This window comes from Dipodomys spectabilis, unplaced genomic scaffold (genome assembly GCF_019054845.1).
Source record: "Dipodomys spectabilis isolate Male_0828 unplaced genomic scaffold, ASM1905484v1 ptg000340l, whole genome shotgun sequence".
NCBI classification, from domain to species: domain Eukaryota; kingdom Metazoa; phylum Chordata; class Mammalia; order Rodentia; family Heteromyidae; genus Dipodomys; species Dipodomys spectabilis.
Window position 1 is genome coordinate 623,896 of NW_024871017.1, and position 24,980 is coordinate 648,875.

Below are 24,980 nucleotides of genomic sequence, written 5' to 3' on the forward strand. Positions count from 1 at the left end.
AAGGCTGTGGGCACAGTGCTTCATATTAAGGCCCTGTAATTCTTCTGCTGCTGCTCTATCAACAGCAACACAGGCTATAAGAACTCACAGAATATCCTACACCGTAAGTAAACTGGCGTTCCCTGCTGGCTCTGGAACACAACTATGATTTTCATATGCATCTAACGAACAGCTAATCCAGAAAGAACTCAAGAGATTCCAATATTGAGTAAATTCAGCACAGAAACCACAGGAAAGCCATGGAAGCAGTACAAAAAGACCAGGCACTGCTAAAACCAGAGAACAGCACTAGGAAACCAAAACTAAGCAGCCATACAGAGGAATGCAAAAAGAACTATACCTAAGAAAAGTGACAAAAGACCTCTAATACACACACACACACACACACACACACACACACACACACACGTAGAACCAAAATTAAAAGTATACTTTTCAAGAAAGGGAAATAAAGGCTGGAATCCAGAGTCATAAATGGTGCCATGTGCTCCAGGAAGAGCCAACAAAGAGGTCCTGGGCAAATGGCTGGACTTGAGAGAGAATCAAGCTTCTCCACACAAATATTCAGTACAAAATATAATGGTACAATGTCGGTATAGAGTCTGATGGAGGGAATGAGTGGTGCGAGCATTATGGATCTGGGCAACTTGAAGAATTAAAGTGACAGAAAGAAAGGTAATCTAATGGTTGAGAACAAAAATTTTATTCTGCCAATTTTAACCATGTAACCTTGGAAAGGCAGCTAAATGTGCTTTCTTGAGCTTCCACAAGTTGTAACCATTACATGGTAAAGCAATTATCTGACAAGACTATTATATTAAAAAAGCTAACACATTTAGAACAGCTAATGTTATTATTACAAATGAATCCTCAACTCTTATCAGTAACAGAGGCAACAAACATTTCTGAATATTCATAATAAGCAACAAATAAGCAACAAAATAGAGGGTAAACATTCAAGTTCAAAATCCAATTACTGGCTTAAATACCACATTAGAAGTCACCTGATGGCACCACACCTCACGTTCTTATTCTATGAAACATAGGTAGTAATTCTATTAATTTACTAGAACTGTTAAGGGCTGGGATGTAATCAGTGGCAAAGCACTTGCCTATCAATATAATGCCTTGGGTTTAATCCCTAGTACTAAAATGAAAAAAATAAAATAAAATAAAAAAGTATCTAAAGCTGGGTCTTATGGCTCACACATATAATCCTAGCTACTCAAGAGGCTGAGATATGAAGGTTGCTATTTAAAGCTAGTCAGGGTAGAAAAATCCATGAACCTCTTACTTCCAATTAACCACCAAACATCTGAACCTAGAGCTATGGCTCAAATGGTAGAGCACCAGCCTTGAGCAAGAAAAAGCCAAAGCCTTGAGTCCGAGCACACACACTGGCATGTGTGTATGTACGCACGTGCTCGTGCACACAGTCTGAATATAACAGCCAATGATTTTTTTGTTGTTGTTGGTTGAGGGGCTTGAACTCTGGGCTTGGGCGCTGTCCCTCAGCTCTTCAGCTCAAGGCGAGCGCTCTACCGCTTGAGCCACAGCGCCACTTCTGGTTTTCTAGTTGTTTATGGGAGATAAGAGTCTCACGGACTTTCCTGCCCGGACTGGCTTTGAACTGTGATCCTCAGCCTCCTGAGTAGCTGGGATTATAGGCGTGAGCCACCGGCACCTGGCCTAGCCAATGATTCTCTTAAAACACAAATCAAATTATGCCACCCCACTGGTTCAAAACCTTCAAGGTTTACCTCATCAAAGGTAAAGCCAGGGCTGGGAAGGTGGCTCAGTGGTAGAGCGCTTGCCTTTGCATGCTGAAGGCCCTGGGTTCGATTCCTCAGCACCACATAAGCAAAAAGAAAAAAGCCGGAAGTGGCGCTGTGGCTCAAGTGGTAGAGTGCTAGCCTTGAGCTGAAGAGCTGAGGGACAGCGCCCAGGCCCAGAGTTCAGGCCCCACGACCGGACCCAAAAAAACAAAAACAAAGGTAAAGCCAAAGTCCTTGAAATGTGCCACCACGACTGTACCATCGTCACCCACCCCAGCAGCTCTGCCATCAGGATTGCCTCCGCTCCTGCTCGGTGAGTGATCAAGTTCACGGCATCCATCAAGCTCACAGGCAAGCTCTCAGGTTTCAGTTGCTGTTCCCTCACCTGAACTGCTCCTCAGCCCCACTTACATCATCACGCTCAATGAGGTCCTCCCTGCATACCCTATTAAGAGAACTTTGGCATGCTCTTATCCCTGCTCTCTGCTTTTTTCCATAAAATGTAATAGTTTTGTAACTGCCTTTTTCTCCCTTTTAAAAGATAAACTCCTTGATGGCAGGCAGTTTTCTTCTGCTATGTGTATATTCCTGCCCTGCATTAGGTACTTAAATTCAACTACCACTGTAACATGGAACTTCGAAATCTGCTGGACCGTTCTTTCCTCACCTCTCATTTTTCCGTTTTGAAGACTCCCCATTTTTGCAGTTCTGCTCTTTCCCCTTGGCTGCCTCTCTCTCTCTCTCTCTCTCGCGCGCGCGCGCACGCTCTAGGGACATTCACACTCACTATGCTTTGGATTACACTGGAATTACCTCCTCCAAGTCCTAACCCCTCTTACCTATCTCACCCCCTCTTGTTCTCTCTTTGCCACCAATTTCTCTAAATGCACCCATTCCTGCACTACAACAGCCCTTTTGAGTCTCCACTGGCCATTCCTCGTGTGGGCTTCTCAACCCTACACTTTTCACGCCTCGAGGCAGCTCTGTTCTTACGCCTGCACACTCCCCTCAGCTGTAGCACTTCACAGTTCTACTTTCTAACAAATGGAGGTGTTCTCCACACATACAGTCTTCTCGATGGTTTTCAGCTAGCCCCATGACACAAAGTCAGAAGCGGAAGTGAGCAAGGTCTTCGGATTTTATGTAAACTTCACATTTCTTCCAGACTTACAGAATTACTTACCTGGTGAATTGTAAACCACAGAAGATATTTATCTTTCAATATACTCGAATATTTATTGCTAATGTACCTAAAAATACAATTTAGCTAATGGGAAACAAAAAAGTTAAATTTTTAACACTTTCTCCATACCTTCCAATCGTAGCTTTGCCTTCATTTTTCACAGACTGATAAATCTGTCTCTCTTCATCTGAAAGTGTGATATGCTGAATAAATACTTTACGTTCTGGGAGTTCCAAAACAGGCTTTCCTTTAATTTTGCTTGTCTTTGTTCTTCTAAGTGTGATATTTTTAATTAGGGACTGTAAACGCCTATTCAAAATAAAACAATTATGTAACTTTATATTTCTATATAAGTTGATCAGATAAGAATAGAAAAAATTATTGTTTTGTAACATCAGTAAAGTTTTTTTAAAAGTCCATTATTTGGCTTTTATCCAGACTAATAATCACAGAAATATTCTAGAATAACAAATTATAGCAACAAATGCACTGAAATTTTCTATCAACTTGGTCCTTATTTACGCTTTTCCTCCATTTTCTGTTCTAATCATGAACCCTTTTATTCTTCAACCTTATCAACACCCAATACTCTATACTTCAACTGGCTCATTAAAGAATAGTTTTTCCTATCTCAGCTGAATCTGTTAATGTTAACAAAGACCATATAAAGCTCTATCATTCCTTTCAGTTTGCTAAAACAGGGGAAATAGAACTATTTTGTTGCCCCAAATAAAAGTCAGTAGACCCTGAGAGTCCACACTGAAACATACATACGTTTTAGAGAGCAAATAGTCAAAATAGTAAGGACTGCCATTGATTGTAGCTAAAAGATCAACTGTCACTAGATGACTTACCTAAGTCCTCCTTCATCTCCCATTGTTACAGGACGCTGAATTGTTCTATGCCACCATTCTCTATCAAGAAATGGCTTCAGTTTTAAAAAGGAGAGAAGAGACCACAGATCCTTTAAAGAATTCTGGATAGGAGTACCTGAAAGAAAGAGGAAAGGATGATAGCTCCAAATCCAGGGTAGGCCTTGCCTACTCTGGTCAACTACTCTATACTACCAGCCCTTGTAACATCACTTTAACCAGAGCAATGAAATAATTAAGCTGTTCATCTTAGCCAACACTGGTGATTCACACCTGTCACCTAAGCTACTCAGAAGGCTGAGAGCTGAGGATCAAGGTTTGAAGCCAGACGAGGCAGGAAAGTCTCTGGCACTCACCTCCAATTCACCACCCAAAAGCCCTAAGTAGAGCTGTGGCTCAAGTACAGCACTAGCCTTGAGCAAGGAGCTCAAGCATCTGAGCCCGAGTTCAAGTCCCAGTATTAGTGGAAAGGAGAGAAAGAAAGGATGAAAGGGAGAAAAAGAAAGAACAAAAGAAAGAAAGGTGAGCAGGCCTTAAGGGAGTATGTTCAACATCAGTACCAGGGAATGCAGATCAAAACATTCCAGTTGAAATGACTGCTATCGAAATCTAAAAGACAGCTGCTGGCAAAGATGTGAACATGGCACCCTGCATTCTGTGGTTGGAGATGTAAATGAGTATAGCCAGCATAGCATGTGGAAGATTAAGAGTACCACAGTAGTTAGGAGCGCTTAGGGGCCATAGTGAAGAGGGTGGGCAGGGAAGACAGTTCAGCGGGTCCTCCTGGGGCCCAATAGCATGGCAGCATGGCCGCATGGCCACACACAAGGGCAAGGTTTGTTTTTTAAGCCAGAAGAAAGGATTTGGAATATTTTCACCACAAAGAAAGATAATAGAGGAGACAGATATACTTGCCTTGACCTGAACATCACACAGTGAAACAGGTACTGGAACAATCACATAACACTAACCCATAAATACATGTCATATTTATGCATCAAAAACTTAAAAGTATAATTTAAAAAATTAAAGTCAAAATAATACACTGCCTTACTTACCTGTCAATACCCATCTTCTTTCTGCTTCTAAATCAAGTACAGCTTTTGTCTGCTGAGCATTTGGATTTCGTATGGCATGTCCTTCATCCAAGATCACCCTAAGCCACCTTATGCTGTGCAACGGACTGTCGCCTTTGGTCTGAAAAGAATGTTCCATATGAATTGAAAAGCACAGCAGAGAAAACGGAAGTTAATGTATTTGCTCAGTATCAATTCTTACTTTATGTCTGCCTCTGCCTTAAGCTATACATACAGTGAATGATGGAATACTCACCAGCACTGAGGTGCTACACGTAATACCTGAAGTACCACTGGGGTATAGCGAGCTTAGTTTTCAAACCCACAACATAGAGAGCCACTCTGCCTCATTCCGCAACACAGCGATGCTATCCAAGTGGCCACTCCTAACAACTACTTGCATGTATCAGCCTTACTTGCTTTTAGATAAAAAGTAATGTCCTTACCAGAAAACTGAAATTGCGATTAGGAGTTATTTTTTAAGGTTTAGCCAAAGAACTGGAATTATACAGAAAAAACAATCTGACAGTCCTGAGACTTCTTGATTACAGATACAAGAAAAGTTCATTTTCAAACTGAGCTATTAAATCATTATGAGAGAAAAGAATTTCCAGATTATTAAAACAGAAAATATATTTATATATTGCATATACCAATGACAGTCAAATTTAAGACTTTTGCTTGAAATATTCTAAATGGAAAACATATCCAAATTAGTTTCCAGAGAAGAAACAACTCTTTTGTCAAGTGTCTAAAATATATTCTTTATAATCTCAAATATTGAGAAAGAAAAAGAACACAAAGCATGAATTTTAGAATACTTCAGAAAGCTGAAACATGGCTCTTGAATCCAACCTTTAAATTCATCTAGATAAAGCTGAGGGCATGGCACAGGTGGAGAGCTCTTGTCTAGTAAATGAGAAACCTTGGTTCAATCCCTTACAAAACAATCTCAGTATACTTACTCCATAGTCATGAGTTAAAATGTTGTATGTAGTCAAAACAATATCCTGTTTTGAAAGCAAAGCTGGGTCTCTAATACGATCGGGCCCATAATAAACATAAAAATTCAAGTGCACTTCTGACTTTATATGCTGTCCAAACTGATCCTAAAAAGAAAATCAGAAATATTTTTATTAAGAAGCAGGTAAGTGCCAGGTTTCATATGCAAACAGAAAGTGATATGTAGGCCATCTCTAAAGATTCATGCCTGTAATATTAGTTGTGGAGGATTGTGGTTCAAAGCCAGCATAGGCAAAAATTTAGTGACATCTCCAAAAGGAGAGTTTAGTGATACACACCTGTGCCCCCAGCTATGAGGGGCACATAGACAGAATGATCACAGTCTGATATCAGCCCTGAGCAAATCTGTGAAACTATATCCTAAAAACTAAATGAGGGCTGTGGGCATTGCTTAAATGTAAAGCACTCGATTTCAAATTATCAGTAATGTAAAAAAGGAAAAAAAAAAAAGTGCAGTTCTGGCAATAGCCTCAGAAATCAAGTTACTAAAACAGCATAACATCAATTTCCTATAATGTAAACTACGCTAGTCATTACTTTGTTCCCGGTAAACTGACATATCTACATAGTAATACATTTAAGTTCTGCCTAGCCCTACCAATGTATAGCTACTTGCTTTGTTTCTTGTGTTTGAGATACAGAGCTGTTCAAACTGAGAAGAAAACAGTCAAGGTTGGCTCCTTGCACAGAACACCTAAAAGATTCTATATCAATGAGTTTACAGACAAGAACAGTGCATCTGGGGGTGAGTGCATACACGTGCCCACATGCACAGTATGGAACGTTAACCTAGTATAGGCAAGATAAGTATTAATTCCATTGCGTTTTAAAATGGCTGGCTCTGAGAACTTACAATCCAGTTGCTTAATACAGAAAGTGGGCAGATGATCAGAGTTGTTCGAGGTCGCTCTTCAATCTCAGACTTTTTTGAACCCACCACTGCAGATCCTCCTAAAAGAATAAAGCATTGGTACAGACTTTACCTTGGTTGTCCCTCCACTGAAAACGTAAGACAAAAATCAATAAGGGGATGGTAATGTACTTCCATGAAAATAACAATCAGAAAGCATTTAAAAACTAAAAATCTAGACAGTGATTGTCTACTGGAAGAGCCAGTGGACTGACTGGCAGACAGCACAAGGAGGAAATCTTAGTATCTTAATATGCAGTTTTCTCAATCTGTACTATACTTAATGCTGTAAACTTCAAGATGCCTCCAATGATCTTCACTTCCTATGTATGACTTCTGTAGTCACGTCACCCATTCTACCAAGACTGCACTCTAGACTAACAGGATACGGCTGAAACAGTTTACCTAGACTACATTCCAATGGAGCATGGAGACTCGCATATGATAATGTCAGCTAACACTAAGTACTAAGAAGAACTAATGAAGTATGACATGCACATAGACATCTGGGAGGAAGAGTTAGGGAGAATGTTGCACTTATAGTGCCTTTTGATGTATACCATAAAAAAGTATTTTTTCCCCCTGGGTACTGGGACTCAGCTTTTCCACTCACAGTCAGGCTCTACCACTTGAGCCACACCTCCAGTTCCAGCCTTTTGTAACGCAAATACAGTAGAATAAGGCACAGAAAGAAGCTGCATCAAGATGAACTTTTCCCTTTTCATTATTTTTTAAGCTTCTTATGATTTTGTAGTTTTTACAATTTAAAACTTTCTCAAAGAAAATATAAAAGAAAACAAAAGCTAGAACACTAGCCAATTACTGACCCTTTTTTAACATTTTCTTTTTTGTTGTCGGGGTAGATGATGTAAGTGCACAATTGAATGCTATATCTTCTTTAACCTTAGATGATCCTGCTGAAGAGAACAAATGATGACATCTTAAAAGATATTTTTCAATTAACTCTAAGGACAAGAAACACAATGCTATACCACTACACTCAAGAACTTAAAATACTATATTAAATAAAAATATTTGGTAACTAAAATTGCCACCTCAGAAACTAAGCCTATCTCTCTAGCTCAGATAGGTGTCCACTGTCAGACAATCTTTGTCTAAGAAAGAGTAAGACAGGACATATGCTAAGTAACTCAGCTTTGGAAGACTTTTTCAAGGGAACAGATGTTTGACACCTAATAGTGGGCTGCCAAATTTTCCAACCAGTCCACCAGTGGTGATCAGTTATTTTCAATGTGCAATTTAATTAACTTGGAATACAATACAATCTGAATTAAAAGAAAAAATGAACCACATTTTACAGAAAAAAGAAACTCAGTGATTATTTTTACATACATAAAGAATGTGAATGTTACCAAAAAGTCGCCTCCAACTAACATTATATACTATCTATATATAAGAATATAGTGCCTATAACTGTAGCTACTCAGGAGGCAGAGTCTAAGAGAATCACTTTAGAGGCCAACTCTATTTCTTAAAAAGTTTGCAAGGCCCTTTCTGAACCAACAGCTGGGTAAGATGGCAAGCATCTGTCATCCCAACTCTGTGGGAGATGTAAACAGAATTGTCGTCTGCTAGCCTAGCCAGGTGAGGCCTTGAGCTCAAACCCCAGTACAGTAAGTCAATAAATAAATACATAATGAAGTGCTACTGAACCTAAGTTATAAGTTATTTTAAGTTGGCTTAAGTAGTACCTTGAGATTTTAATTTAACTATGCACTGAATGTGGCCTCATTAATAATTTAATACATATGGTAAGTTACATGAAGAGTTCAAATGTAAACAGCATCTAAACTTAAGACCTATTACAAAAAATTTCCAAGCCAGAAAGATGCAAACCAATGGTCTTACTTCAATAATCTTGTAAGTATACATTATGAATATTGAGAAAACATTATATACATACCTTTTACCCTACTTCTAGTCTCTGACTGTACATGTTTTAGTTTGCCTGAAATCAGAACCAAAATAAACATAAATATGGGCAGACTGAAATAGTAGCGAATAGGACATGTTATCCAATCAAACCTGTCACACATTACCTTTCATTTTCTGGGGTAACTCACTTGTCTCAGCCTCCTCTGAATCGCTGCTTTCAATGTACTGAACCACAGTTTTTCTTCTAAAACATACAAAGAACTTTTTTACCAAACCCAAATAAAACAGGAAGCAGCAACACCTTTAATAAATACAATATAAAGGCTTTTTGTCTTGTCCATTTACTTTCTGAGAAATACTGCTAGGAGGAACATTTTATTTGACAGATGAAAGTCATATCTGCTTTTATAACCAGACAGGTACATATACAAAGTGCAGTACAACTATACTCATTTCAATGCTGAGTTCAATATGTAACCGCTCAATTACATTTATATAAAACTAGAATAAAAATTGGTTATCAAAGAAAATACTTACAATAAGCAGCCAACAGCAAAATGATTCTTTCATAATGAAAGTTTTCATAAATTTCATGCAGAAACACAAATATGTCCATGTACTCTGAAGTTTGACTAACCTAAATTTGAATTCTTCATTCTGCCACTAATTTGTTATGGGACTTTAGCCAAGTAACCTAGTATTATCCCAGTGCCTTAGTATTACTCACTTGGAAAACAGAGAGTAAAGATAGAATCCACTTTTTTTTCAAATCCCTCTAACAAGTGTCTGTAGCCCAGTAAGTGTATCAACTAATGTTGCTACAATTATATGTTCGCTGCTATTGCTCTGTATTCTATCACTGTCTGTACATGTCCTTGCATCTAATACAGTTTACCTAATACTGCTCTGTTACTGGGTTTGTTTAGATTTGAGATTTAGCTAAGAGGAATACTGATGGCTGCTAATTTTTTCCTCAGTTCAAATGGGTATAAATGACAGAACAATCAACCAGACTACATTTTGAGATCACTATTGGTAGAATAACTACTACCAGATCTGTGTGAGATCTATCTGTAGATACTGAATGTAGACTATATAACAAAAGGCTAGTATTTAGAGTTTGTAAAGTTAATAGATCAAAAGTAAGAACAGAGGGGAATGAAGTGTTTATCCCATTCTGCCTAGATGATCATTCGCTATGTATTAGTATAATACTGTCCATGTTATGTCATGTTCCCCTTACTAGTAAAGTGACACAGAACTGAAAAGAGCAACAGGAGCAACAGATGTCCCTGCCAAGCCATGCTATAAATATTCTCCAGTTTTCATCCCCTAGGTTCTACAAAGAAGATTCTTCTAAGCCGGGTGCCAGTGGCTCATGCCTATAATCCTCACTACTCGGGAGGCAGAGATCTGAGGATCCCGGTTCAAAGCCAGCAAGGGCAGGAAAGTCCGTGAGACTCTTATCTCCAATAAACCACCAGAAAACCAGCAGTGGCGCTGTGGCCTTGAGTTTAGCCTTGAGCTGAAGAGCTCAGGGACAGCGCCCAGGCTGAGAGTTCAAGCCTCAGGACTGATTAAAAAAAAAAAAACTCTTTGGAAACTCAACAGAAACGAACAAAATACAGTAGCTAGATCTTAGTTACTAGGTGAAATGGAAAAGATGTGGTGGTAGAAAGATGAGTAATCATTAAAAACTAACAATTCACTTCATTTATAAATAACTATTACTTTGAACTAAAACGTTTGAAATAAGTAATGAGTATGAAGTAACTACGCAATTGAGAAATGGTGATCATCTCTCTTACACATGAAAAAATAGTTTAAACATTTCAAACAATCAAATCACAACAGTTTACCTTTTGGGGCGGGAGCTGGAGGGTTCTGACATAGGAGGCTTTTTCTTCTTGATATTTGAAATACTTGGTGCTTCACTACATCTGGGTCCTTCTATTGCAAAATTTTTAAAAAATTGTCAAATTACCATAAACTAAAAGTACTCCTTTTAAAACCTTGGTTTCCCATTTCTGACCTCCAGTTTTTGTGACTATTTCACCCCTCCTATTTTTGTTGTTTTGTGCCTGTCCTGGGCTTAAACTCAGGGCCTGGGTGTTGTCCCTGATCTTTTGCACTCAAGGCTAGCACTCTATATCAGTTGAGCCACAGTTCCACTTCCAACTTTAACTAGCATTAAGAGTTTTACAGCCTGTCCTGCCAGGGCTGGCTTAGCACCATGATCCTCGATTTTAGCCTCCTGAGTAGCTAGGATTACAGGTGTGAGCCACTGGTGCCTGGCTTACTTCACGCTTTTAAGCCCTCCCTCCCTTCAGCTCTCTAATCATTCTCCAGAATAATCTACACACTGGATATTCTGCCAAGATTTCACTTTACAAGAAAAATCAGACATATCACCTATAAGCCCCCAAGTCTTCTACGGTTTCTACCCCATCATCTATGTATTCCTTCTGTAGCATGTCTGCTTTCTACAGCTCCCTCATACAGCTATTCTCCAGTTTTTATACAAGCCCACTATTTTCTTCACTCCAAGAAATCATCTCCCAACCCATGGGATTTCTTTCCTACCACCATCAAAACAAAAATAAGAGTAAAATCACACATTCTAATCTCTCTTAAAATGCCCTACTTCTGATTCCTACCCCCAAATAATAGTTATTTCTAATTTTTTTACCTGCTGAAGTATTTTCAGTCTTGCTCTTCTTTAGCGTCAGAAGTTAATTTTATGAAGATCAAAAATTGTTAAGTCCAGATATCTCATTTCTCCTCTGACTTCAGAATTTAACTCCAACCTATCTCCAGCTTCACCTGCTATTATCCATGCACACTGCATTTTTATAAATACCATAAAACACACAGATCCCAGAACATTTTTACCTTAAATTTTCCTTTGATGGAATTTCTTTCTCAGATCACTAATGTCACTAATGTTCTTCTCCAGCTTTCTGACTGGTAAGCTATCACCCAATTCAATCACCTGCTTTATGAAAGCTTTCCTGACTACCAGTGCTCAGGAGGTTCTTTAGAAAAGGAGACCCTAAATTCTTGTCTAATCAGAAGTAAAACCTGTTATTAAAGTCAGGAAATCAGAAGTTAGGTATCCGGTCATGTTCAGAAATAAAAGCTCACCTTTGCTCAGCCCATCTGCCTCTCCTCTGGTACAGTCCCTTCCAAGTTTCACAGGGGCACTGTTCACAGTATAGTCTTTATGCTCCTGGGTGAAAGGCAGTATTTCCTTCATCAGCTTTAAATAAACATAAACAGATCCTACATTTATAGTGCCTTAGTTTGGGTAATAAAGACTTTTAAATCACTTCCCAATTCTAAAACAGTGGTGGCTAAAGAGAGATGAGCAAGAATGTACAAATTAACTGGGCACTAGTGGCTCGGCACCTGTAACCCTAACTACTTCAGAGGCTGACATCTGGGATCATAGCTCAAAGCCAGCCCATGTGAGACTCATTTCCAGTTTAACTATCACCAAAAAGCTCAAAGTGGAGTTGTGGCTCAAGTTGTAGAAAGACAGCCTTGAGAAAAAATAGCTGACAGACAGCATCCAGACCCCAAGGTCAAACCCCACTAAGCAGTATACACAAAAACAGAGACTGATACTTTTATAAACATCCTGTAAAGAGCATTAAACATATTTCTGAAAATATCAGACATTATCAATTTCTTGGCAATTACTTTTTAATGAACTTTAAAAACTTCACAGTAAGAGAAATTTCACACAAAGCGCATTTACTAGTACTTTACCTTCTTCTGTTGATTCTTTTTAACTCTTTCAACAGGAAGAGGGCTGCCATCATGGAAGTTGGTAAGAATTACTGCAATGGCTGTTAGAGTTTTACCCTTTAAAATATTTTTTAAAAACATATGGTTAAATTCTGAAACACAGTTGACCAAAAGCAGTCCATATCCAATTTGAAAACAAAGTAACCAAATACTGAGTAGCATCCAAAAGCCATAAAAGTATATGTTTATTATACCTAATAATAGACATGCTAAAAAAATGACTATTTCACTCCATTAAGAAATGTTTTTCCTCAAATCATAATTAGGAATTACTAAATGGTTTACTGTAAAATACATGCATCTCTGAAAAACATCATTTACTTGAATGACTAGAGATCTAAGATTCTACATTTATCTTTGAACTATCAATTTTATTATGCAAACTATTCAAAACCATTCCTATGAAGTTCAGAACTAATTTTAAGTGAACAGTAATTCCCATGTGTACATGAAGGCAGTAATTTCATTAAATTTGATTTGAAAATAGTACCAAAAATTAAACACCAAAACTTATCAGAAGCATAAAGGGTAATTGTAAGTCCTGTGCATTTTTCTTAAATGGAAACCAACTAATTTTTTAAAAATGATCTACAGAGGAATTTAGCAAAAATCTCTGGCAATTTTAAAGCACAGTAAAAAGCATTTTTCGAATTGTGGTCCCCCACTGACTCCTGTGTGGCTCCAGGACCCTTTCAGAAGAATCAGGTCAAAACTTTTTACAGCGCTGGTAAAACAGACCTTATTTGGAAATCATGTGCACTACTGCTGCTGAAGGCTCTGGTGGAGGAGTGCTAGTGTCTCAGCATGAAGCAGAGGCAGCTGGCACCAAACCACACACTAGCCCTCGTGCTCCCAACACCTAGACACACTCACAGAAAAGTGAAAAAGCCAGTTCCTCTTAAGAGTGTTCTGACTGAAGCAAATTTTTATACCTCTTATGCACACATCTGATTAATTATTCTGTGTAACAAAATAGGAAGAACACGTAAACTACTTGTATATAATTATTCTGTGTAACAAAATGGGAAGAACACGTAAACTACTTGTAAATACAAGTGTTGCTTGGAGTACATCACTGGAGACTGAGTTGTAACCTCAGCTAGTCATTTTTTTCATACAACCATTTTTTTTAACTTGAAAAACTGGCAACTTTAAAAGTGAGTGTCTAGAAAATACTTTCCTGACAATGAGCAAAGTGAAGCTGTCACTTCAGGAAACAAGTATTTGTGAATGATAAAATCTGAAATGTCAATAAAATTTAGAACTTTGCAAAATTTTTATTAACACTATGAATATGGGAACTCACAAACATGTAACTGATTTTCTAGTATGATCATATCGGCAGTAATAAAAAAAGACAAGTCTCTAATAGTGTATGTTGAAACATAACAGCAAGTGCAGATCTGCACAAAACAGTGAGCAAACGTTGTCTACGTAAGTGAGCCTGGTTATAAAATCATGCCTAGGTAAAACACGCACTCAAGTACAGGACAAACAACTGGATTTTAATGAAAGAATATAAGAAGTTCATTCATATGATTTAAAGTTTCAAATCAATTAATACTTATTGGATATTAGTGTAGCATTCAGGAAGGAATCTATTAATTATCAAAAAATTATTAAAATACTCTCCTTTACAACTACTTAAGTTTTTTTATGTACCTCAACCAAAAACAACATAGTCACAACACACTGAATAAAGAAGCAGTTGTGGCAATTCAGCTGTTACTTTCTGACTGAAAAATGGAAGAAAAAAAATTTTTTAATGTATAAGACAGTGCTCTCACCAAAATTACTATCGTTTTTGAACAGTCTTCCTTTCATTTAAAAATGTGCTATTTAGGAAGTGGCGCTGTAGCTCAAGTGGTAGAGCGCTCGCCTTGAGCTGAAGAGCTGAGGGACAGCACCCAGGCCCAGAGTTCAAGCCTCACGACCGACAAAAAAAAAAAAACAAAACTCAAAAATGTGCTATTTAGGGGCTGGGAAGGTGGCTCAGTGGTAGAGCGCTTGCCTTGCATACCTGAGGCCCTGGGTTCAATTCCTCAGCACCACTTAAGCAAAAAGGAAAAAGCCGGAAGTGGCGCTGTGGCTCAAGTGGTAGAGCGCTAGCCTTGAGCTGAAGAGCTGAGGGGCAGCGCCCAGGCCCAGAGTTCAGGCCCCATGACCGGACTCCCCCCCCCCCCCCCAAAAAATGTGCTATTTATATTAACAATTTGGGAGTTTAAGTGTTTAAGTTTAATATTTTAAATATTTCTTTCAATGCCTAATACTATAAGTACTAATAGGTATCACTCACAAAAATGAAATCTAAGACCAAAAAGCATAAAAAAACTGGTCTAATGATTCATAAGTATCTACTAAGTACTCTTATGTATCATAGTATTTGTGACGGGATATAATTTTACACAACAACACTGTTTTCACCTTTTTTGCTTTTCGCAGTGTTGGGAACTGCACTCAGGGTCATGCAATGATGCTCTACCACTGAGCTACCCCTACTGTTTTCACTGGTTTAAAGAAAGCTTACAGCTGGGCACCAATGGCTCACACCTGTAATCCTAGTAACTCAGGAAGCTGAGATCTAAGAATCGCTGTTCAAAGCCAGCAAAGGCAGGAAAAAAAACAAAAAACCAAAAGTGATGCTGTGGCTCAAGACATAGAGAGCTAGCCTTGAGCTGAAGAGCTGAGGGACAGCGTTCAAGTCCCACAACCAAAAAAAAAAAACAACAACAAAAGCTTATAAAGAGTGATCAAGAGCAGTGTGCTACAAGTACCAAAGTGCCTACAGTGTTATGCCACTCACCAAGGCAGCCAAATTCTTTGGGCCTCAGTTTCCTCACCTATAAATTATATATAATAATACCAACCTTGACATACTGCTGCTCAAATGGAATTTCTTATAATAAATCATTTGGCACATTGCTTTGCATACCGAAAGCACGCAATAAAGTGATATAAAAAAAAAAAAGCAAGCTCATAAATTGCCCTGACTTTCAAAAGAAGAAAACCTAGAATACATTTATACCATTACCATTACGCAATTGTTCTTTAATCAAACAAAAAATTTAACGTTAGTTTAAGGAAATACTACAAAAAAAACTGTTCTACCCTGAAAGTAATTGTCATGGATTCCATCCTCTAATGTTCAAGAGAAATGACTGGTGACAAGGGAATTAGTTTCCTTGAAGAGTCTGGCTCTGACAAGAGACAACAGGCACACTTCAGTAACCGAATCCCAGATTTTGAAACTTCTCAGCAGCAAAGCCTTAGAAAGTAAACTCTTAATTCAAAAGTCTACCCTGAAAGTAAACTCTCAATTCAAAAGTGGCACCTATTTTTCAACTTCAAAATTACTTAATATGAAAATATCGCCATAAAATAAGAACTCATTAGCTTGGAAAATAATAATTACCAAACCCATATCATCAGCTAAAATCCCTCCATGGACGTTCTCTGGTCGGTCCTTCTCAGAAAAATTTGTTATGGTGTTGTAGTATAAGTCATTTCTCTGTTCCCAGAATGGTGGAAGGTCTTTACTGTTTTCTCTTGAAATCATCCAAGACAGAGCTTGTTTCTGATGGGGAAGCAACGGTGTTTCAACAGCCTACAAATAAAATGCCCACAGAGAAGCACAGTCAGCCCTCTCTCCTCTCACATGGAGAATCTAAGCTGATCTTATCGGAAAATAAAAAATAAATTGGAGTTTTTAAATCCTCAAGTTTTAAATTGAAAATATTGTTTCTGTACCTCAGCTGGTTCCATCTCATGAGTTTTATCATCTTCTTTTAAATCTTCAAACAATTTGTCAAATTCTGTTTTAAGCTACAATAAACACCAATAAGAAATATCAGTGAGCAAACCAACTAAAGTGATAATTTCACTTACTTCAGATTTAAATCATGTAATATAACAATTCATATGCCAAAAGGCACATACGTTAATTCTTTAAAGTCCAACACTGCTCACTGAAGGTTAAACAGATGATCTTGTAAAAATATGAAATTATAGAGAAAAATATAGGGAGGGGCTGGGAAGGTTGCTCAGTGGTAGAGTGTTTGCCTTGCATGCATGAGGCCCTGGGTTCGATTCCTCAGCACCATATAGGCAGAAAAAACCAGAAGTGGCACTGTGGCTCAAGTAGTAGAGTGCTAGCCTTGAGCCGAAGAGCTGAGGGACAGCGTCCAGACCCAAAGTTCAAGCCCCATGACCGACAAAAAAAAACCAAAACATATATATAATATATATATATATATATATATATATATATATGTATGTATATGGGGAAAAAAAGTTCACAGGGGCTAGTGATGTAGCTCCCTGCTAGAGCACTCATCTCAATGCGAAAGGCCCTGACTCCAACCCAAGCCCTGCAAACAGACCCTGAGAAGGTGACAGAGCACAGAGAGGCACTTTGAGTCCATGGGCAGGGGTCAAATCACTTGTCACACACAAACCTGCATGTTCAAGCAGAGCCCTGTATCATTTCTAAAAACCTTTAAAAGGAACTAAATTTGGATGGTCTCCAAGGGTTTTTCTGAAAATAAAGTTCAGTGGTTCTATTAATCATATTCAAGTTATTTTGACAGTCTATCGGGTACACCTTACTTTTTCCAAGTCCTAGCAATAAGAAACTTGCAGGTAGGTTCTGGTGGCTCACACCTGTCCTCCTAGGTACTCAGGAGGCTAAGATCTGAGGATCACCGCCCAAAGCCAGCCTGGGCAGGAAAGTCCATGAGACTCTTATCTCCAATACACCACTGGAAAACTGGAAGTACCACTGTGGCTCAAGCAGTGGAGCGCTTTGCCTTGAGCTGAAGAGCTGAGGGACAGCGCCCAGGCCCTGAGTTCAAGCCCCAGGACCGACAAAAAAAAAGAAACTTGCTACATACTATATTAGGCCAATTTATTGTCATGCTAATTTTTTGGTCATTTAAACTTTTTCTTTTTCCTTTTGGTACCAGAACTAAGGCTTGAACAAGGATCTGGGCACTGTCCTTTCGTTTAATTCAAAACTAGTACCACTTATGCCATAGCTCCACTTCCCAATTTTTACCAGTTAAATATACTTTTCTGCCTGTGCTGGCTTCAAACTGAGATCCTCAGATCTCAGCCTCCTGAGTAGCCTGGCCTCATCTTAAATTGTGTAGCCCAATTTTACAACAATACACACTTATTGTAATTACTTTTGAAATCAACATATGAATGCAAAGCAGAAGCCTAGAAGACATGAGGTGGCCCTGGTTTGTCCACCAGACACAGGCTCAAGTGCCCTTGAAACAACACATGGGGAAAATATGAAGACCACAATTAGAGACCAAAAGGGTAAGAGTAGTTGAAAGGGACATCAAGCAAGTTTTGATTTTTTTCATAGGTCCACATTAATTTGTGTATTTTTCTTCTCAAACTAACCACCACGATAGTATCCTAGATTACAAATTAAAGCAAAACTATTACTAAGATCTGCACGGAATAAAAAAACATTATATACAGTCATGTGCGTGCTTCTATGTATGTAATAACTGCCTATGAACAAACATACAGTCAGCCCTCCTTTCAAAGATTAACCAGCTACAGATCAAAACTTGTTAGGCCTACAATGGTCTTGTCTATATTGAACACATAATGTACTCTCTTGTCACCATTCCCTGAACATCATTGGCAGTACATTAGTAACGTAAGCAACCCAGAATCTTGCTACTGTAGGAGTCCAGTATGTGGGAAGATGTGCATGGGTTATATACAAATACTATACCACTTTAGATAAGGGACTTGGGAATTCTGGAACCGTTCTCTGTGAATATCAAGGGACAACCTTACTCTTTACCAATGCTTTCTAGAGAATGTTTGCAAATAAAAACATGTATACTCTAGTTACTATACAATGTTTCATTATTATCTCCACATATCTGAAGATCACCAATATTAACACATACGTATTTACCTATTTTTTAAACACCACTTTGAACCTTTAAGATTCACTTTTAGATTGCCATACAAAATAAAGAGAAGCCAGGTGCCAGTGGCTCACGCCTGTAATCCTAGCTACTCAGGAGGCTGAGATCTGAAGATCTCAGTTCAAAGCAAGCATAGGCAGAAAAACCCACGAGATTCTTCTCCAATTAACCACTCAAAAGGCGGAGGTAGAGCTGTGGCTTAAGTAATCAAGTGCTAGCACTGAGCAAAAAAAGAACCCAAGGATAGGCCGTAAGTTCAAGCCCAAGGACTGGCAAAAAATAAAAATAAATAATCAAACCTGTTCAGTTGTCATCTGTACTGCAGCATGAACTGGCATACTATAGCTTGGTCCAGCTCTTCCAGAGTTCCAACCACTTTCCAAACTGAATCCTAAAGCTGTAATATATAAATGGAAACAACAAAATCACCAAATGAAAGAGAAAGAAATAAGAAAACATAAAGCTCATTAATGTATTAAAAATTCCCAAAGAGAATTTCCAGTAGTAGAGTACCTGCTGAACACAGGTGAGGCCCTAAGTTCAAATCCCTAGAACCATGAGAAAGAAAAAGAAAAAAACAAGTTTAGGCAAGTTCTTTATCACTAAGCTACAATTCTAGGCCTAAAAAATGTTTTAAAGCTATGGCCAGGTATGTTGGCTCTTGCCTGTAATCCTAACTACTTAGGAGGTGGAGATCAGAAAGACTGTGGTTCTAACCTAACTCAGACAAAAAAGTTTGAAAAATACAACTCAACCAATGAAAAGCTGGATTGGGCAAGTGGCAGGGGGAGGGGGGAATAACATGCTATACAGGAAATATAGGAGAATCCTCAGAACTGCAAAATAACAGCAAAAATCTTTAAATAAATCATTCAAAATTTTTCGTTAAAACAATTCCACATTATCTGAATAAAATCCTATCAACAAATAATTCTTTTTCATTTCCTATTGGGAGATGATTTTTTTCCCTTTAAAATTAAAACAATATTCAAATCATGATGTTAGCACTGCAGGCAATTAAGGGAGACACATGGGATCTCCTTGGGTTGCTTGTGCATGTATGAGTCGGGTCATGCTTGCAGCGTTCCCATTTCAATCAATGATAGCCAATATGTGACCAGGACTTACTAAGACTGTAGGCCTACTGATAGCACAGCCCCCGAATTTTGTATGAGTACTTTGTGATGTCTACACAATGGCAAAAACATGAAATGATATATTTCTCAGAATCTGGCCCACTGTTAAATGACTTTTAACTGTATTTCAAAAGAAATATAAAAGAAAAAAGTCAAGAGATTTTCTCAGAAGAATCAAAATTAAATAAATAAATATTATAACCTGGAACTTTTAGAACAAGTGAAATTTGACCAAACTCAAAAGTGTAAATGTTTTGTAATCCTTTCATGTTACAATGTCAAAATAATATTAAGTTAAACCCTAAACTTACTTTTTGGTGCTGGACCCAGTTTAAATCCATGTTTCTTCAACTGATCCAAAACTGCTTTTCTATTTTCTTCTTTTCCCCAAAAAGTCATATGCAAGGGCATGGTAAAAGCGTTGTTTGCACCAAAAGGAACTACCCTGTTGTAGTTAGGAGAGAAAAAAGACGGAAAATAAGTTTGTTTTTTTTTTAATCCTAATTAATCTGTTAAATATTCCAAGTATCCCGTTCATATGCTGCATGGATATGAATTAAGAAGGGAATAGCTGGGAAGACACAAAAGACCAAAAAGGAAAGAAATATAATCAGCAACCATCAGAAGGAAACATGTTTTCTGCAACATATAATACTAGATGAAACTGAGAAACTGGGGTAGTTTTAAAATACAAAAAGAATTTCTATTAAAAACAAGGCTGTGGGGCTGGGAAGGTGGCTCAGTGGTAGAGCGCTTGCCTTGCATGCCAGAGGCCCTGGGTTTGATTCCTCAGCACCACATAAGCAAAAAGAAAAAAGCCGGAAGTGGCGCTGTGGCTCAAGTGGTAGAGCACTAGTCTTGAGCTGAAGAGCTGAGGGACAGCACCCAGGCCCAGAGTTCAGGACCCATGACCAGACCCCAAAAAAAAACCAAGGCTGTCAAATAAATACATGTACATTTACTAGAGAAAGTGAAGCTCAGGATAACAGAATCATTAGAGGAACAAGTTGCTCTGCCAGGAGAATAGGAATTGATTTGTTACGAACTTGCTAAGAATTCACTAAAAATTCCCATCTTCATGTCCGAAAATTGTGAACAAGCAAGACAAAAACCAAGTCAAACACTGCTGATCATTTATTTGTTCTTCAAATCCACCTGGGAGTAGGGTATAGATATCCTAGTCATTGGGACTGAGGCACGAACATCCCACAGATTTAAATGGAGACCAGTAAACACAAATGCCTAAAATTTTAAAAATGTAACCAGAAAGTTTTAAGAAATGAAAAAGCAAGCTGATAGCTCATGCCTATAGTCTTAACTACTCAAGAGGCTGAGATCTGAGAATCATGGTTCAAAGCTAACAAGGTAGAAAATCCTGAGTCTCTTGTCTCCAATTAACCAGCAAAAAGCAGGAGGTGGAGGTATAGCTTAAGTGGTAGAACACCAACCTTGAACAAAAACGCCAAGCTAGAAGTGCAAGGCCCACAACAAGTAGTGGAAGAGCTAGAAAAATATAAGGCCTAACTTCACGAATAGCTACTTCTAAGTTCCGACAACCTGATGTTGTGTGGAAATGAGATCTTCCATTTATCAAAAGAAATGTCTTCATGAGCAACTTTTAAATTTAGACAACATTATGTAGAAAATACAAAATGTCTACCTTTAGACCATGAAAGTGAAAAGTTCTCAAACATGGTACAGGCAAAATAAACCCAGATGCCAGGCGACCAGTTCAAGCTCTGATTTAAACACTCTCCAAATCCCAAATGTATGCACCAAAAAGACTTGAAAAGATGGAGTATACCTCCTAATGTGGGAACCAAGTCTATTTTTCTCCCTGGCAATAATTTAATAGGAAAACAAGGGACAGATGTTTGATAACTGGAAAGCAGCAGCCAATAAGAGAGCTGAACATATGTCTAGAGGCATATTGATAAAAGATGTCATGGGACCCTTATGGCTATAAGAAGCAGCCCTAGTAAGTTTAATGGTCAAATCCCAATGATCAAAACTAAACTCCAAAAGTACATTACCCTTCCACTTGTGCCAATTTGTTGTCCATGATAGAGGCCAAAGCAGCTGCAAGATCTTTCTTTAAATGGCCAACCTGATTTCCATTCACATTATTCACTTTGATCGCATTCTTATCATACGGGTTATTGGGCTCTCGTTGTAATGCAACCATTTCATTATTATTAACCTAATTAAAATATGAACAGGCATTGTTACATTATAAATACAAACACAATAAAATAATAGCTTGACTCAGTCTCAGATTTCTGTGCTAAATATTATATAGTAACAAAAACTTGGACTTAAACTAAAACTATTAAAGAATATATCTAATGATTTTTTTCTCTATAAAGCTTTTCTAATTATATTCACTTACTATTTAAAAGATAGTTATATCTAATTATCAGATCCTCACCACTTGAAATTTCCAACACCTAAGTTAGCCTTTATCAAGTGCTTACTAAGCCATGCACTGTTAAAAGTATACTGCACAGATGGAGTTTTGAACTACTCACAACCAGCATTATTCCCATTTTTTAAACAAAGACACTAAAGCACAGGAAAGTCAAGTAACTTGCCCAAGGTCATAAATCTAATAAGTAGCAGAGCTGTGATTTGAACCCAAAGCAGGTTGGTTGCTAAGCTTGAATCCTCCAGAATCTAAAAAGGGGGGAAGAAGCATTTATAAGTCAGAAAGGAACCGCATGAGGAAACTAAATCTAGCCTCCAACTCATATCATTTCGTTTCCACTTAACTAAAAACTGAGAAAGAGACATTAAAAACAACAAAATCAGGACTTCTGCAAATTCTTCCAGAAAAAGTTGGGCATGACAACTCATGCTTGTAATCCTAGCTACTTAGGAGGCTGAGATCTTAAGATTATTGTTCAAAGCTGGCCCAGACAGGAAAAGTCTTTGAGGCTCTTATCGCTACTAAACTACCAAAAAAAGTCAAAAATGGAGCTGGGGCTCAAGTGGCAGAGCGCTAGCCTTTAGAAAAAGAAGCTCAGGAACAGTGCTCAGGCCCTAAATTCAAGCCCCAGGACTAGCACACGTGTGTACATGTGTATACAAGCACACACACAATAATAATAAAGATGATGATGATGATGAAATAAAACAAAAATAGACATTCAGAACATAGAATTTGTGCATTGGGGGCAAATCTTTTTATCTTCTACAGTTTCTTTTTTTTGGTTATGCAAAGGATAACAGCTATCCTCTATCTCAGAATTACTACTGTAACAATCAAATGATAAGACAGGCAAATGTGGTCTGTATACTATAATCATGACACAAATGTAAAGTGAGCCAAAGAAGGTAATTTCTCTCTTGCTTTACTTGAAATAACTGCACATATTGTTTTATAGGTTAATACTATAAATGCATTACCACTTTATTTAGTAGCTACTTTTATACTCACTACTCCAGTGTAATAGCGTAGCCCAACCACATGACCTCTCAATGTTCCAAATAAAACTGAATCTAGCTCTTCATCGCTGGTTAGGAAGTCATCTGGAGGAATAATATCTTGAAATTCAAACCGTGGAAAGAAAGTTGGATATGAGAGGCGTGGAAAATTTCCATGGACACCATACTGGACAGTCTGCAAGTACTTCCAAACAGGATCCCTGTTTTTAAAAAGAAAGAAAGAAAGAAGAGGCACAGGAAATTCCTGGTATTAACCAACTATTTCTCCAAGACCGTGCATGGGCCAATCAATCGTAGGGCAGACCAGCAGTTTCCTCACACGATCTTAGCAGATGGAAACCTTAACGTGGAGATCTCAGCTAACAGAATGAGCTGCTGTAGCTATGGCAGGGCAGTGGATGAGTGGGGCAGGCGTATCCACTCCACACACCCCCTCCCCGGGGAAGCACCACCTCCGGTGCAGCGGGAAGGCGTCGTGCCAGCACGTCAGTGACAACTCGTCTCCTGAGACTCGCAGGTGTTTTTAACCTAGCATTCGTGACTGAACTCCCCGGATCGGAAAGACGTCTCACCGGGGCGCCCGGAGTGTGGCGACATCATCTCAAGCCCCTACACCACTGCCCCGGCACGGCGGGGCACCCGGGGCCGAAAGCGGGCCTCGCCGGGCTCTGGCTGCGGGAAGCCCCCGGGCGTCTCCCCGCTCCGCGGGGCCTCGGGGCTGGGCCGCGGGGCCTGGCACGCTCGCCCGCCGCGGCCGCAGCCCCACTTCCGGCTCTCGGGGGCGGGGAGGGGGGGTTCGCCGGAGCCCAGAGGCTCAAGGACTCGGCTGGCCGGGCTGGCTTCGAACCGCGGGAGCGGAGGTGTCGGCCCGCGGGGCCGCCCGCGGCTCGCCCGCGCTCGCGGGCCGTGCGCGAACGCCGCCCCGCGAGCCCGAGCGGGCGGCCCGGGGGCGGGGACGGACGCGGCCCGCGGCGCGGCGGGCGTGCCTCCGCCGGGCGCCCGCGGCCCGGCCCCCGCCCCTCCGCGGCCGAGCTCCCCGCGCCGGGCCCCGCACGGACCGCGGCCAGGGCCGGGCTCTCGTTTCTCCGAGGCCGCACGCGCGCCGCGGAGGGCGCGGGGCCGAGCCCGCCCGGGGAGCGCGGAGGAACCGCGGCGAAGGTCAGGTTCACGCGGGGACGCCGCCAGGCCCAGCCCCTTCACCTCTTAAACATCCACGACATGGCGCGGGGCGGGTGGCGACGGGCTCGCCGGCAGCCCCGGTTCCTCCCAAGCGGCCTCGATGAGCCTCTCTCCGGGCCTCGCAGCCCAGAAGCCTCCGACAGGATGGGGACGCCGGACCGAGGACGGGGACGCGGCGCGTCTCCTCAGACGTCGACGCCGTCTCCTTCTAGCAACAATCTGAGAGACCTGCGACGCTCTGCGATTGGCACTCGGGACGCCCAATCGCGAGGAGGATCCTGAGGCGAGCGGCCAATCAGCGTGCCGAACGGAGTGGGACTCCGCCCCGCTCTGCGATTCAAAGGCGGTGGGCGGGGCCGGAGCCGCCAGGGCGGTTCCATCCGGGTTCTTCCCCGCCCCCCGGGGCGGCGCGCGGGAAAACCACGAGGCGGGTGAGCGCGCCGGGCGGCGCCTGCGGCCGAGCCCGACGTGGGCGTGAGGCGCCCTCCCCGGCCTTCCCCGAGGCCGGCCCGGCCCTCAGGCCCTCCCGGTCCCCTCACGCGCCCGCGGCGCCGGGTGGGGTCTCCCGCGGGCTGAGCTCGGCCTTCGGGGGCCCTGGGCGCCGGGGCCGACGCCCGAACCAGGCCCGGCCCGCACTCCCGCCGCGCGCGCCCGGGGCGTCGTGCGAAGCCCGGCGGCGTGAGGGCCCGGACGCGGAAAGCGCGCCTGGGCCTCGGCGGCTC

The 24,980-nt window shown here is 40.5% G+C and overlaps 1 protein-coding gene across 7 annotated transcripts in view; it reads right to left on the reverse strand.

Annotated features, from left to right (window-relative positions):
* The window catches only part of Hltf (helicase like transcription factor), a 35,438-nt gene extending 10,981 nt beyond the window's left edge, over positions 1 to 24,457 (reverse strand). For 2 of the 7 annotated variants that reach the window (XM_042665636.1, XM_042665633.1), the window contains exons 1-18: positions 24,280 to 24,457; positions 23,072 to 23,279; positions 21,669 to 21,835; positions 19,947 to 20,080; positions 18,799 to 18,896; positions 16,293 to 16,367; positions 15,958 to 16,149; positions 12,507 to 12,602; positions 11,880 to 11,994; positions 10,595 to 10,688; positions 8,900 to 8,979; positions 8,764 to 8,808; positions 7,667 to 7,756; positions 6,783 to 6,880; positions 5,872 to 6,015; positions 4,889 to 5,027; positions 3,813 to 3,948; positions 3,088 to 3,267 (exon numbers count right to left, since the gene is read on the reverse strand). In XM_042665636.1, coding sequence (XP_042521570.1) covers positions 3,088 to 3,267; positions 3,813 to 3,948; positions 4,889 to 5,027; positions 5,872 to 6,015; positions 6,783 to 6,880; positions 7,667 to 7,756; positions 8,764 to 8,808; positions 8,900 to 8,979; positions 10,595 to 10,688; positions 11,880 to 11,994; positions 12,507 to 12,602; positions 15,958 to 16,149; positions 16,293 to 16,367; positions 18,799 to 18,896; positions 19,947 to 20,080; positions 21,669 to 21,835; positions 23,072 to 23,279; positions 24,280 to 24,299 — 2,111 coding nt within the window. In that variant the 5' untranslated portion in view covers positions 24,300 to 24,457. The remainder of the gene's footprint in view (positions 1 to 3,087; positions 3,268 to 3,812; positions 3,949 to 4,888; positions 5,028 to 5,871; positions 6,016 to 6,782; positions 6,881 to 7,666; positions 7,757 to 8,763; positions 8,809 to 8,899; positions 8,980 to 10,594; positions 10,689 to 11,879; positions 11,995 to 12,506; positions 12,603 to 15,957; positions 16,150 to 16,292; positions 16,368 to 18,798; positions 18,897 to 19,946; positions 20,081 to 21,668; positions 21,836 to 23,071; positions 23,280 to 24,279) is intronic. The other 5 variants (XM_042665639.1, XM_042665638.1, XM_042665637.1 and 2 more) reach the window with 5 other exon arrangements.
* Between the last annotated feature and the right edge of the window lie 523 nt (positions 24,458 to 24,980).